General features: G+C 50.3%; 1 protein-coding gene across 3 annotated transcripts in view; it reads right to left on the reverse strand.

Moving 5' to 3' along the window:
- LOC147111319 (MICOS complex subunit mic25-like) overlaps positions 1-1,304 on the reverse strand; it is a 411,496-nt gene extending 410,192 nt beyond the window's left edge. The window contains exon 1 of one of the 3 annotated variants that reach the window (XM_086002087.1): positions 1,109-1,303. In XM_086002087.1, coding sequence (XP_085858213.1) covers positions 1,109-1,189 — 81 coding nt within the window. In that variant the 5' untranslated portion in view covers positions 1,190-1,303. Of the gene's footprint in view, positions 1-1,108 lie in introns of all 3 variants that reach the window. The other 2 variants (XM_086002084.1, XM_086002085.1) reach the window with 2 other exon arrangements.
- Positions 1,305-13,756: the final 12,452 nt, after the last annotated feature.

Below are 13,756 nucleotides of genomic sequence, written 5' to 3' on the forward strand. Positions count from 1 at the left end.
CTCCCCTCCCCCTCCCTCTCTCGTCCCCCTCCCCTTCCCTCTCTCGTCCCCCTCCCCTTCCCTCTCTCGTCCCCCTCCCCTCCTCCTCCCTCTCTCGTCCCCCTCCCTCTCTCATCCCCCTCCCTCGCTCCACCCCCCTCACCTTCCATCTTCCCTCTCCATCCCTCCCCCTCTCTTCCACCCTCTCTCGCCTTCCATTCCTCCATTTCCCCTTCTCCCTCATCTTCCAGCTCTCTCTCTTCCCCTCTCACCTTCCTCTCCCTCCTCCCGCACTCTCTCCTGCTCCTTCTCTCTCCTCCCTCCCTCTCCCCTGCTCCTTCTCTCTCCCCTATCCATCCCTCGCTCACCCATCCTCTCCCCTATCCAACCCTCCCTCACCCACCCTCTCTATCCCTTCCTCTCCATCCCTCCTCTCACCCCTCTCCTTCACCCGCCCTCTCCATCCCCTCACCCACCCTCTCCATCCCTCCTCCCTCACCCGCCCTCTCCATCCCGCCTCCCTCTCCATCCCCCCTCACCCGCCCTCTCCATCCCTCCTCCCTCACCCGCCCTCTCCATCCCTCCTCCCTCACCCGCCCTCTCCATCCCTCCTCCCTCACCCGCCCTCTCCATCCCCCCTCACCCGCCCTCTCCATACCTCCTCCCTCACCCGCCCTCTCCATCCCCCCTCACCCGCCCTCTCCATCCCCCCTCACCCGCCCTCTCCATACCTCCTCCCTCACCCGCCCTCTCCATCCCTCTCCCGCCCTCTCCATCCCTCCTCCCTCACCCGCCCTCTCCATCCCTCCTCCCTCACCCGCCCTCCTCCCTCACCCGTCCTCTCCATCCCTCCCCCCTCCACCCTCTCCATCCCTCACCCGCCCTCTCCATCCCCCCTCCCTCACCCGCCCTCTCCATCCCCCCTCCCTCACCCGCCCTCTCCCGCCCTCTCCATCCCCCCTCACCCGCCCTCTCCATACCTCCTCCCTCACCCGCCCTCTCCCGCCCTCTCCATCCCTCCTCCCTCACCCGCCCTCTCCATCCCTCCTCCGCCCTCTCCGCCCTCTCCATCCCCCCTCCCTCACCCGCCCTCTCCATCCCTCCTCCCCCCTCTGCGGCTCTCCCTCACCCTCAGGCCCTGCAGCACCGTCACTCGCTCCTGCTGATCTTTGCCGAAGGAGACGCGCCGGGTGCTGCCATTCGCCCCCATTGTCCCCGGTAAATTCAATCAGTTAAAAATATTATTTTAACGCCGAATTTAATTTTCGTCCCTCCGCCTCTTGACAACCACCGCAGTGTCCTCCCACGCGGTTGGTCCAGGAGGCGGCTGCCCATAGCGACCAATCGGATTCGTCCATGAAGCCGGGTGGGCGGAGCTGCAGTCGGCGAAGAGAAGCGCATGCGCGCCGCGAGGGTTTGTGGGAGCTGTAGTTCCCTCCACTCTTGCTGCTGTGCTTCCCCTGTCCCACCACACGTGGCGCTGTAGTGCAGCAGGGTAGAGGGACCCACAGTCTGGGATCAGTAGCATAGAATCAAATCATAGAATGAATGGAGATGGATGGAGAGGGGGAGGAAAGAGGGAAGGTGACCTGGATATTGGAATACAAAGTAGAATTTCTAAATTTACTGATGACACCAAACTTGGGGGTGTGGCAAACAGTGAGGATGATACTAATCGACTGCAACAGGACATAGAAAGGCTAGCAGAATGGGCAGATGGAATTTAATACAGAGAAGTGTGAGGTGATGCATCTTGGCAGAAGGAACAGGGAGAGGCAATATACACTTAATGGCACAGTTTTAAAGAGTGTGCAGGGACAGGGACCTGGGAGTTAATGTGCATAGGTCCCTGAAGGTGGCAGAATATATTGAGAGAGTGGTTAAAAAAGCATATGGGATCTTGGGCTTCATAAATAGAGGTATGGAGTACAAAATTGGAGAAGTTATGCTGAACCTTTATAAAGCGCTGGTTAGGCCACAACTGGAGTATTGCGTCCAGTTCTGTGAAGGCCCTTGAGAGGGTGCAGAGGAGATTTACCAGAATGGTTCTGGGGATGGGGGATCTTAGCTACAAGGACAGGTTGGAGAAGCTGGATTTGTTTTCATTAGAGCAAAAGGAGGTTGAGGGGTGATTTGATCGAGGTGTACAAGATTATGACGGGTTTGGATAGGCTAGACGGGAAAAGGCAGTTCCCACTAGTTGATGGTACAAGGGCTAGGGGACACAGATTTAAGATTTTGGACAAGAGATACACGGGGAGATGTGAGGAAAAACTTTCTTACGCAGCGAGTGGTGATGACCTGGAACTCGCTGCCGACGGAAGTGGTGGAAGCGGAGACACTCGATGATTTCAAGGAGAGACTGGATAGGCACTGGAGGGAAATAAACTTGCAGGGCTCGGGCTACGGGGATAGAGCGGGGGGAATGGGACTGACTGGATTTGCTCTACAGAGAGCCAGCACGGACTGGATGGGCTGAATGGCCTCCTTCTGTGCCGTTATGACTCTATGACTTCCTTCAGCATCCTTGGATGCATCCCCTCCGGTCCTGGTGACTTATCTACTTTAGGTATAGCCAGCCTTTCTAGTACCTCGTGATTATGTTGCTGGACTAGTAATCTCTGCGGTGGTTGTCAAGAGGCGGAGGGACAAAAATTAAATTTGGCGTTAAAATAATATTTTTAACTGATTGAATTTACCGGGGACAATGGGGGCGAATGGCAGCACCCGGCACATCTCCTTCGGCAAAAGATCAGCAGGAGCGAGTGACGGTGCTGCAGGGCCTGAGGGTGAGGGAGGGCCGCGGGGGAGGAGAGGGGTGAGGGAGGAGGGATGGAGAGGGAGGTCTGGACTCATGATCCAGAGACACGAGTTCAAATTCCACCGGGGCAAATTCAATTAATTAAATAAATCTGGATTAAAAAGCTAGTATCAGTAATGGTGACCACAAAACTATCGGATTGTTGGAAAAACCCATCTGGTTCACTGATGTCCTTTAGGGAAGGAAATCTGCTGTCCTTACCCGGTCTGGCCTATATGTGACTCCAGACCCACAACAATGTGGTTGACTCTTAACTGCTCCTCTGAACTGGCCTAGTAAGCCACATGGATATGCACCAAACTGCTATTGCAGCTCACCACCAATAAAAAAAAACCTCGTTGAAATGTTCCTACTTACAGCACTGGAGGAAGGTCACAATTGGTTGGACTGGAGTAAGGGGAAAACTGACTTCCAACTAATACAAGGAGGGAACAACAACTTATACAGCACCTTACACAAAGGGGCTCACCTCCTCCAACCCCTCCGAGATCTCGGCGCTCCTCAAACTCTGGCCTCTTGCACATCCTTGATTTAAATCGCTCCACCATTGGCGGCCGTGTCTTCAGCTGGCCCAAGCTCTGGAATTCCCTCCCTAAACCTTTCCATCCCTCTACCTCTCTCTCCTCCTCTGGGACGCTCCTTAAACCGACCTCAAGAATCTTCTTGACAGATCCTCCCAACTCTTGCCCAGCGAATGTCAAGAAACTCTTATGCCTGGTAAAAGCAGACATACGGCCTTTTTTTTTTTAACCATACATAGAAGATAGGAGGCAGGAGTAGGCCATTCGGCCCCTCGAGCCTGTTCCGCCATTTAATGAGATCATGGCTGATCATCCAAATTCAGTACCCTATCCCTGCTTTCTCGCCATATCCCTTGATCCTTAGCCTTAAGAAATATATCCAACTCCTTCTTGAACATATTTAATGAATTGGCCTCAACTGCCTTGTGTGGTAGAGAAATCCATAGGTTCACCACTCTCTGGGTGAAGAATTCCTCCTCATCTCTGTCCTAAATGGCTTACCCCTTCTCCTTAGACTGTGACCCCAGGTTCTGGACTCCCCCGCCATCGGGAACATCCTTCCTGCATCTAGTCTGTCTAGTCCTGTTAGAATTTTATAAGTTTCAATGAGATCCCCTCTCATTCTTCTAAACTCTAGCAAAATATAAGCCTAATCGACCCAATCTCTCCTCATACGTCATTCCTGCCATCCCAGGTATCAGTCTGGTGAATCTTCGCTGCACTCTCTCCATAGCAAGAACATCCTTCCACAGATAAGGTGACCAGCGATAAAAGTGAAAATAAATATTAAATAAACATTCAAAAACCTGTAAAATAAGTTTGTGTTATTTTTGGCCCCTTGATAATGTTTAATTTTTTTTTAAATTATATTTTTGTTTTAATTGTTTAATGAAATTGTATTTTAATTCATTTTAAATGTAATTTTTTTATTTCAGTGTTGTGTACATGTGTTTTTGGGGGATTCCTATTGAGCTTATGGGGACTCCGTACGTAAATGGAATCCCCATAACCATAATGGGAATCCCCCTTTCTGATCGGTTGGGCCGGCTCACGTGATCCCGGAGACGCCTGCGCCCTGGGACATGTGGGCCTTTACGCGGGCATACACCCACAGGCCCAGGAGCGTGAGTCTCCATGGGTCCGAGACCACCATGTAACTGGTAGAATAGATATGGGAGAACCAGTGGATGTGGTGTATTTGGACTTTCAGAACACTTTCGATAAGGTCCCCATAAGAGATTAACGTGCAAAGTTTAAAGCACATGGGATTGGGGGCAAGGTATTGACTTGAATAGGGAACTAGTTGGCGAGACAGGAAGCAAAGAGTTGGAATAAACAGATCTTTTTCCGAGTGGCAGGCAGTGACTAATGGGGTACCACAGGATCGGTGCTAGGACCCCAGCTAGTCACAATATATATTAATGATCTAGACGAGGGAACTAGATTGTAATATCTCCAAGTTTGCAGACGACACAAAGCTGGGTGGGTGTGTGTGCTGTGAGGAGGATGCCGAGAAAACTCCAGTATGATTTGGACAGGTTGGTGATTGGGCAGAAGCATGGCAGATGCAGTATAATGTGGATAAATGGCGAGGTTATCCACTTTGGTGCAAAAACAGGAAGGCGGATTATTATCTGAACGACAATAGATTGGGAAAAGGGGAAGCGCAACGAGACCCGGGTGTCCTTGTGCACCAGTCGCTGAGGTAAGCATGCAGGTGCAGCAGGCGGTTAAGAAGGCAAATGGTATGTTGGCCTTCATAGCGAGAGGATTCAAGTACAGGAGCAAGGGATGTCTTGCTTACAGTTGTAACAGGGCCTTGGTGAGACCACACCTTGAGAATTGTGTGCAGTTTTGGTCGCCTTATCTGAGGAAGGATGTTCTTGCCATGGAGGGAGTGCAGCGAAGATTCACCAGTCTGATACCTGGGATGGCAGGAATGACATATGAGGAGAGATTGGGTTGATTAGGCTTATATTCGCTAGAGTTTAGAAGAATGAGAGGGATCTCATTGAAACTTATAAAATTCTGACAGGACTGGACAGACTAAATGCAGGAAGGATGTTCCCGATGGCGGGGAGTCCAGAACCAGGGGTCACAGTCTAAGGAGAAGGGGTAAGCCATTTAGGACAGAGATGAGGAGGAATTTCTTCACCCAGAGAGTGGTGAACCTGTGGAATTCTCTACCACAGAAGGCAGTTGAGGCCAACTTACATTAAATATATTCAAGAAGGAGTTAGATATATTTCTTAAGGCTAAAGGGATATGGGGAGAAGGCAGGGACAGGGTACTGAATTTGGATGATCAGCCATGATCTCATTAAATGGCAGAGGAGGCTCAAGGGGCTGAATGGCCTACTCCTGCTCCTATGGATCCGGGACCACCAGGTAGGTGCGTAGTTTTATTGCGGTTAAATTCAGGACCAGTATTTTCTTTGCGTTTTAAGTAATCCTTGGAGTTTTATTGTCCCCGTGTGAAGCACTTGGCATTTCTCTAGACTAAATGTCATCCGCCACCTGTCTGCCCAATTCCCAAGTGGAGTGCAGCATTTTCCGTTTCTAATTCACTAAACCGCTCCCCCCCCACCCGCCCGCCTCCCTGCGCTACTTTTCTACATAATTCTTATTGCAAGTGACATTTAGCAACAGCCCCAGTGACCTTTCCAGGACAGCGTCGATATTCCTGGTGCCCTGTGGCGTGTTCAGGATTGCACCGAGCTAAAATAAGCAAAATGCGTGATATTTGGGGATGGTAAATTGTTTCCATATTGGCACGGAATCTCTCTGGTAACATCATTGATGGTGCAGCAGGACTCTGAGCCAGACGCTGCCATTAGATTCTCCCCGAGAATACTCGCAGTGAGTCCTGTCTCAGTCTGCAACATCATTGCCGTTTTATTTCTGTGCCTTTAGTTTGCCCTCTCTCACTCCCTGAATCCTTTCTGTCCCTTCACAGAAACCCCACAGTGCAGATAGAGGCCATTTCGGCCCATCGAGCCTGCACCGACACATATCCCACCCGATCCCCGTAACCCCACGTATTTAATCCCCCTAACACTAAGGGTCAATTTATCATAGCCAATCAACCTAACCCGCACATCTTTGGACTGTGGGAGGAAACCGGAGCACCCGGAGGAAACCCATGCAAACACGGGGAGAATGTGCAAACTCCACACAGTCACCCGAGGCCGGATTCGAACCCGGGTCCCTGGCGCTGTGAGGCAACAGTGCTAACCACTATGCCACCGTGATGCCACCCTTGTTTGGTGCCTTCCTCTCCCCCCTTTGTAAGGTGCACTGAGACATTCTTCTCTGTGGTGTCAGCCAGGGGCTCAGTGTGCAGCACTCTCTCTCTCGCCTCTGAGTCAGAAGGTTGTGGGTTTAAGTCCCACTTTAGGGATTTGAGCCCACAATCTAGGCTGACACTCCAGTGCAGTACTGAGGGAGCGCTGCACTGTCAGAGGTGCCGTCTTTCGGATGAGATGTTGAACCAAGGCTCTGTCTGCCCTCTCAGGTGGACGGAAAAGATCCCATGGCACAGGGCAGCACGGTGGCATAGTGGTTAGCACTGTTGCCTCACAGCGCCAGGGACCCGGGTTCGAATCCGGCCTCGGGCGACTGTCTGTGTGGAGTTTGCACATTCTCCCCGTGTTTGCGTGGGTTTCCTCCGGGTGCTCCGGTTTCCTCCCACAGTCCAAAGATGTGCGGGTTAGGTTGATTGGCTATCATAAATTGACCCTTAGTGTTAGGGGGATTAAATACGTGGGGTTACGGGGATAGGGTGGGATGTGTGTCGGTGCAGGCTCGATGGGCCGAAATGGCCTCTATCTGCACTGTGGCGTCTCTGTGATTCTCTGTGATATAGAAACATAGAAGATAGGAGCAGGAGTAGGCCATTCGGCCCCTCGAGCCTGCTCCACCATTCAATGCGATCATGGCTGATCATCCAAATTCAGTACCCTGTCCCTTCCTTCTCCCCATATCCCTTGACCCCTTTAGCCTTAAGAAATATATCCAACTCCTTCTTGAATATATTTAATGAATTGGCCTCAACTGGCTTCTGTGATAGAGAATTCCACAGGTTCACCACTCTTTGGGTGAAGAAATTCCTCCTCATCTCAGTCCTAAACGGCTTACCCCTTTATCCTTACAATTTCAAAGAAGAGCAGGGGAATTCTCCCCGGTGTCCTGGGCCAATATTTATCCCTCAATCAACATCACTAAAAACAGATTATCTGGTCATTATCACATTGCTGTTTGTGGGGGCTTGCTGTGCACAAATTGGCTGCCGCGTTTTCTACATTACAACAGTGACTCCACTTCAAAAAGTACTTCATTGGCCGTAAAGCACTTTGGGACGTCCTGAAAGGTGCTATATAAATGCAAGTCTTTCTTTCTGTGAGAGACCCCAAATTCAGCTTCCCGTCACTGGAAAACAAAAGTGAGTCGCAAGTTGGATTTCTTCCCTCCACTGCCTCCCTCCTCCATTTTCTCCTGTCCACTCCTGAAGACATTGACTGCCGCTGGCTGGGCTACAGGTTCCAGAGACAGCGGCAGCACTCCGGTACCCCATCCCAAGCAGGCATTTCTCACGGGCCTACCGAGACAGTGCCAGTGGGCTATTGGGCAACAGCAGTCATCGCAGCCGAGCCCAATTCCCTCCCTAAACCTCTCCGCCTCTCTCTCTCTCCTCCTTCAAGACGCTCCTTAAAACCTACCTCTTTGGTCAAGCTTTTGGTCACCTGTCTTAATATCTCGTTATGTGGCTCGGTGTCAAATTTTGTCTGATAACGCTCCTGTGAAGCGCCCTGGGAGGTTTTACTGTGTTAAAGGCGCTATATAAATACAAGATGTTGTTGTGAAATAAAGCTTGACCTTTACAGACAGAATATCACTTATGCTGGTAATTTTACAGATTCTGATAGCTTTTCTCACTGCCGGCTACTTCTTCTTTGTAGTAGCAAAGCAAATCAAATGTCAACATCTCAGTCAGATACCCAGGCCAAAGCTTCCGGTGTAACAGCCTGGATATCTTGTAGGCTGCCTGTGAATTTCCTCTGAGGGCAGTGCTCAATGATATGCTCCAGGGTCTGATCGGGAGCTCCACATTCGCATGATGGGGATGCTTTAATCTTCCATCTATAGAGAAGGCGGCAGCATCTACCATGGCCCGTTCGGAGGCGGTTGATGGTTGTCCACTGTTTGTGAGGAAGGTTTGATCCTTCAGGTTGTACTGTGGGGTCCTCTATACGGAATCCATTCCGTATGTCGCAGTCCTTCCAAGCATTTCGCCATCGGTCATCAAGGCTGAGGGGTGATCGCTGAAGGGCTGCAGCGACAGTCCAAAATGGCCTTCTAGATTTGAGACAGGTCGGGGGCAGGTTGTTCAAGTCGGGCTGGATCGGCATGGCTTTGCTGGTGTCGTGGTTGTATTCTCTGGAGACTGCATATTCGCGGCGTGTGTGTGGTGGTGCGATGTTTGCAAGCACAGGCAGCCATGGTGTTGGTGTCGATAAAAGCGTACCGGTGATAATTCGCATGGTAGAATTCAGCTGAACATCAACGGATTTGACATGCGGGCTCGATAGCCACACCGGAGAGCAGTACTCCACTGTAGAGTACACCAGGGCGAGGGTTTGAGCATCTGCTCCCCAGGTGGATCCGGCCAGTTTCTGGATCAAGTTGACCCCACTCTTTAGTTTCTTCCCAAGGTTCTGGAGATGTCTATGTGATAGAGTGCTATCAAGCGTGACTCCTAAATACGAGGTTTTTTTTGGCATGGTTTACCTCTGCGCCGCAGGAGGAGACTTTCAAAGCTTGGTTTGCTTGATGGGTGTTGAGGTGGAATGTCGAGGTGACGGTCTTTTGCGGGTTTGGCCAAAGTCACCATCGGCGGAAGTAGGCCTCCATCCTCTGTAAAGCACTGGTTAGGGTCACCAGCTGAAAAGGTGGCTGTTGCAATATCTCCAAGGACTGGTGTTCATCGCACATTGCCCATATCTGCACTAGAACTGAAAGACAAGGAACTGTGCACTATTTCCAGATATATTTTTTAATAATCTCTCTTGCTTGGTAAGGTTGCACTACCACATAATTCCTTCTAGTGGCGCTGCTTACCCCTAGGAACAGTCGCTACTCCTCAGCGCACTCAGCTGGAGCTTGGTGGTACTGCAGGTCTCAACAACAACAACTTGTATCTACAAAGCGCCTTTAACGTAGTAAAACGGCCCAAGATGCTTCACAGGAGTGTTATAAAACAAAATTTGACACCGAGCCACATAAGGAGAAATTAGAGCAGGTGACCAAAAGCTTGGTCAAAGAGGTCGGTTTTAAGGAGCGTATTAAAGGAGGAGAGGTAGCGAGGCGGAGAGGTTTAGGGAGGGAATTCCAGAGCTTAGGGCCCAGGCAACAGAAGGCATGGCCACCAATGGTGGAGCGATTATAAATCAGGGGATGTGCAATAGGGCAGAATTGGAGGAGTGCAGAGATCTCGGGGGGGGGGGGGGGTTCTGGGGCTGGAGGAGATTACAGAGATAGGGAGGGGCGAGGGCTATGGAGGGATTTGAAAACAAGGATGAGAATTTTGAAATCGAGGCATTGCTTAACTGGGAGCCAATGTAGGTCAGTGAGCACAGGGGGTGATGGGTGAAGGGGCTGGGTGTGAGTTAGGACACGGGGCAGTGAGCACAGGGGGTGATGGGTGAACGGGACTGGGTGTGAGTTAGGACACGGGGCAGTGAGCACAGGGGGTGATGGGTGAACGGGACTTCGTGCGAGTTAGGACACGGGCAGCAGAGTCTTGGATGACCTCAAGTTTACGTAGGGTGGAACGTAGGCCAGCCAGGAGTGCGTTGGAATAGTCAAATCTAGAAGACAAGTACCAGAGACCCCTGCAGCTCGACAATAAAATACTAAACAGCAGGTATATCAACATCTAAAAAGACAAAAGCTGGGTTAACTGTTCGGGCCTAGATTCCACCCTCCATAAACTTGAGCTCATGCAAACCTCTGCCATCACCCCGTGCTCGCTAACCTACAGTGGCTCCTGGTCCAGCAACGCCTCAATTTTAACATTTCTGTTCAAATCCCTCTGACATGAATCTTGTCATTCATGTGGAAATGACTTATGAAATAATACTGGGCGGCCTGCTGGTGGCGCTGTCCAGGGAGAGTATAAATACTCGGGCACGGGCCCAGCTTGCTCAGGACATTCCTTAACAGGAACTAGTGAAGGACACAACTGGACCTCCATGTTGTAAAACAGTTGATTAAAGCTTTAACGCTTAGACCAAGTGTGTAGTAGTTTTCTTACTTCACCCTCCATGGCCTCGCCCCTTCCTATCTCTGTAACCTCCTCCAGCCCCACAATCCTCCGAGATCTCAGAGTTCCTCCAGTTCGGGCCTCTTGCGTATCCCCAATTTTCTTCATCCCACCATTGGTGGCCGTGCCTGGGCCCGAAGCTGTGGAATTCCCTCCCTAAACCGCTCCACCAACGCTCCCTATAAGCTGCGTGGTCAGAGAGCCCGGGACCAGCTTTTTCAATGTTAAGTTTCGCACATAGACATACGCAAAACTGTGACTGTGCTGTGCAGCCCCTTAAAGGGACTGCGCACCCCCCCCCCACCCAAAAAAATGGGAACATTGCTCTCCCTCCTCCTTTAAGATGCTCCTTAAAACATACCTCTTTGACCAAGCTTTTGGTCACCTGTCCTAATATCTCCTTATGTGGCTCGGTGTCAAATTTTGTTCGATAATCGCTCCCGTGAAGCACCTTGGGATGTTTTACTACATTAAAGGCGCTATATAAATGTAACTTGTTGCTGTAGATTATGTGTAAGGTGCCATATAAATGCAAGTTCTTAAGAAACCTGGGAGATGATGATGGTACAAGGACGAAGGGACACAGATTTAAGGTTCTGGGCAAGAGATACAGGGGGATGTGAGGAAAAGCTTTTTTACACAGCGAGTGGCGAGGACCTGGAACTCGCTGCCGACGGAAGTGGTGGAAGCGGAGACACGCGATGTTTTCAAGGGGAGACTGGATAGGCACTTGAGGGAAATAAACTTGCAGGACTCCAGGGATAGAGCGGGGGAATGGGACTGACTGGATTGCTCTACAGAGAGCCGGCACGGACTGGATGGGCCGAATGGCCTCCTTCTGTGCCGTTATGAGCGAGTCCCTTTTAGAAAATAAACAACCTGTGTCTCCAAGCACTTCACATACAATGAATTACTTTGAAATGCTTGGGTTCTTGATATGTAGGAAAACACAGCAGCCATGTTACACACAGCAAGATCCCACACGTGACAATGTGATCAACAATCAGCTAATTTTTATTTGGTGGTGTTGGTTGAGAGAGCAATGCTGGCCAGGGAACCAGGAGAAACTCGCCTGCTCTTCTTCAAATAATGCCATGGGATTCTTTAACATTTATTCAGTTGTTAAAACGCAATGTTAATTAAGGGCCTGAAACATGCAGTCAGTACAAAAATCAAGGGCTTGAGACACTTTCAGGGCAAGAGGGGGGAGTGGGTTGCCACTCTTCTCTCCTCCTCCCCTGAAGGTACTGACTCGGTCTGGGGTACAGTTTCGCAACCTCTGGGCACCCTCCACTATCTCTCACAAACGGCCATTCATCATGTGAGATTTCAGGCAGTGAACAACACCACACTGTTAGACAGTGCGGGAATCAAAGCCATGTCTGATCCTATCCTCACACAACACATGTACGCATATGTGTACACAGACACGTGCCCCCACAGACACACACATTCACACCCGCACACATGTATACATGGACACAAGCACACACTTACATATGTAAACACGTACACAAGCACTCACGTACACTTACACATACACCCGTGCACAAGCACGCACACATATACAACACGGATACAAGCATGCACACAGCACGGGCACAAGCACGCACATATATACACACAACATGGATACAAGCACACGCAACAGACACGCACAACACGGGCACAAGCATGCACACACATACAACACGGGCACAAGCACACATACAACACGGGCACAAGCACGCGCACACAGAACAGACACAAGCACACAAACACGGACACAAGCACACACAAAACACGGGACACAAACAAGCACGTACACACTCACTTTAAAGCAGAGTGTCAGTGGCTGACAATCAGTAGCAGTAACTGTGGCTGCTTTTGCCCCTTGCCTACCCCAACTGATGCTAATTATAGCATTCTCGACTAAGCTGTGCTAACTCCGCAAAAGCCAAACAATAACCCACTCCGTGTTTGCAGTGCTCAGTGCCACCACTGGACAGTGAACTTATCTGCTGAGCTAGAGGGAGCATCTGCGTTGGGCAATTGTTACTTTTTTTTTTTATAAAGTGAAATTTAGATTTATGCTCTCATCTGTTATTCTAAGAAAGAAAGACTTGGATTTCTATAGCGCCTTTCACGACCACCGGACGTCCTAAAGCGCTTTACAGCCAATGAAGTACTTTTGAAGTGTAGTCACTGTTGTAATGTAGGAAACACGCCAGCCAATTTGCACACAGCAAGCCCCCACAAACAGCAATGTGATAATGACCAGATAATCTGTTCTTGTTATGTTGAGGGATAAATATTGGCCAGGACACCGGGGAGAACTCACCTGCTCTTCTTCGAAATAGTGCCATGGAATCTTTTACGTCCACCTGAGAGAGCAGACGGGGGCCTCAGTTTAACGTCTCATCTGAAAGACGGCACCTCTGACAGTGCAGCGCTCCCCTGGAGCGTCAGCCTAGCTTTGTGTGCTCAAGTCCCTGGAGTGGACGTAAAAGATCCCACGGCCACTATTTCGAAGAAGAGCAGGGGAGTTATCCCCGGTGTCCTGGTCAATATTTATCCCTCAACTAACACCACTAAAAAAAGATTATTTGTCAATATCACATTGCTGTTTTTGCTGTGTGCAAATTGTCTGCTGCGTTTCCCACATTACAACAATAACTGCATTTCAAAAAGTACTTAATTGACTGAAAAGCGCTTTGGGACGTCCTGAAGTTGTACACTGGAAGAGAAAGCGGGGACAGACTTAATGAATTCTATAAAAGAGTTGCCCGGAAAAGGATCTGGGAGAGCAGACTCCACACTGACCACGTCCAGACAGCGCAGTGCAGCAAATAACCGAGCAGGTAGAATGCCAAGGCCGTGTCGTCACATCAGCAGAGTACATGTCTGATTTGGGGGGGGGGGGGGTGCGTGGGGAGCTGGGCTGACCCGGTACAGTGCTCTCTCTGGTGAACCTGTATCTGGGCACCACATTCAGTGCACAAAGAAAGGAAACACCCAGAGTCTCGGGAATGGTGCAGACAAAGTTCGGGACAGATTAGAAAAACTTATGACTCGTCAGTCTTTATAAAGTGAATGGAGGGGAACCCACCCAGAGTTTCACAGTCTACTCCTGATT

Source organism: Somniosus microcephalus, chromosome 11 (genome assembly GCF_052327205.1).
Source record: "Somniosus microcephalus isolate GS21.2 chromosome 11, FLI_Smic_1.0, whole genome shotgun sequence".
NCBI lineage: Eukaryota > Metazoa > Chordata > Chondrichthyes > Squaliformes > Somniosidae > Somniosus > Somniosus microcephalus.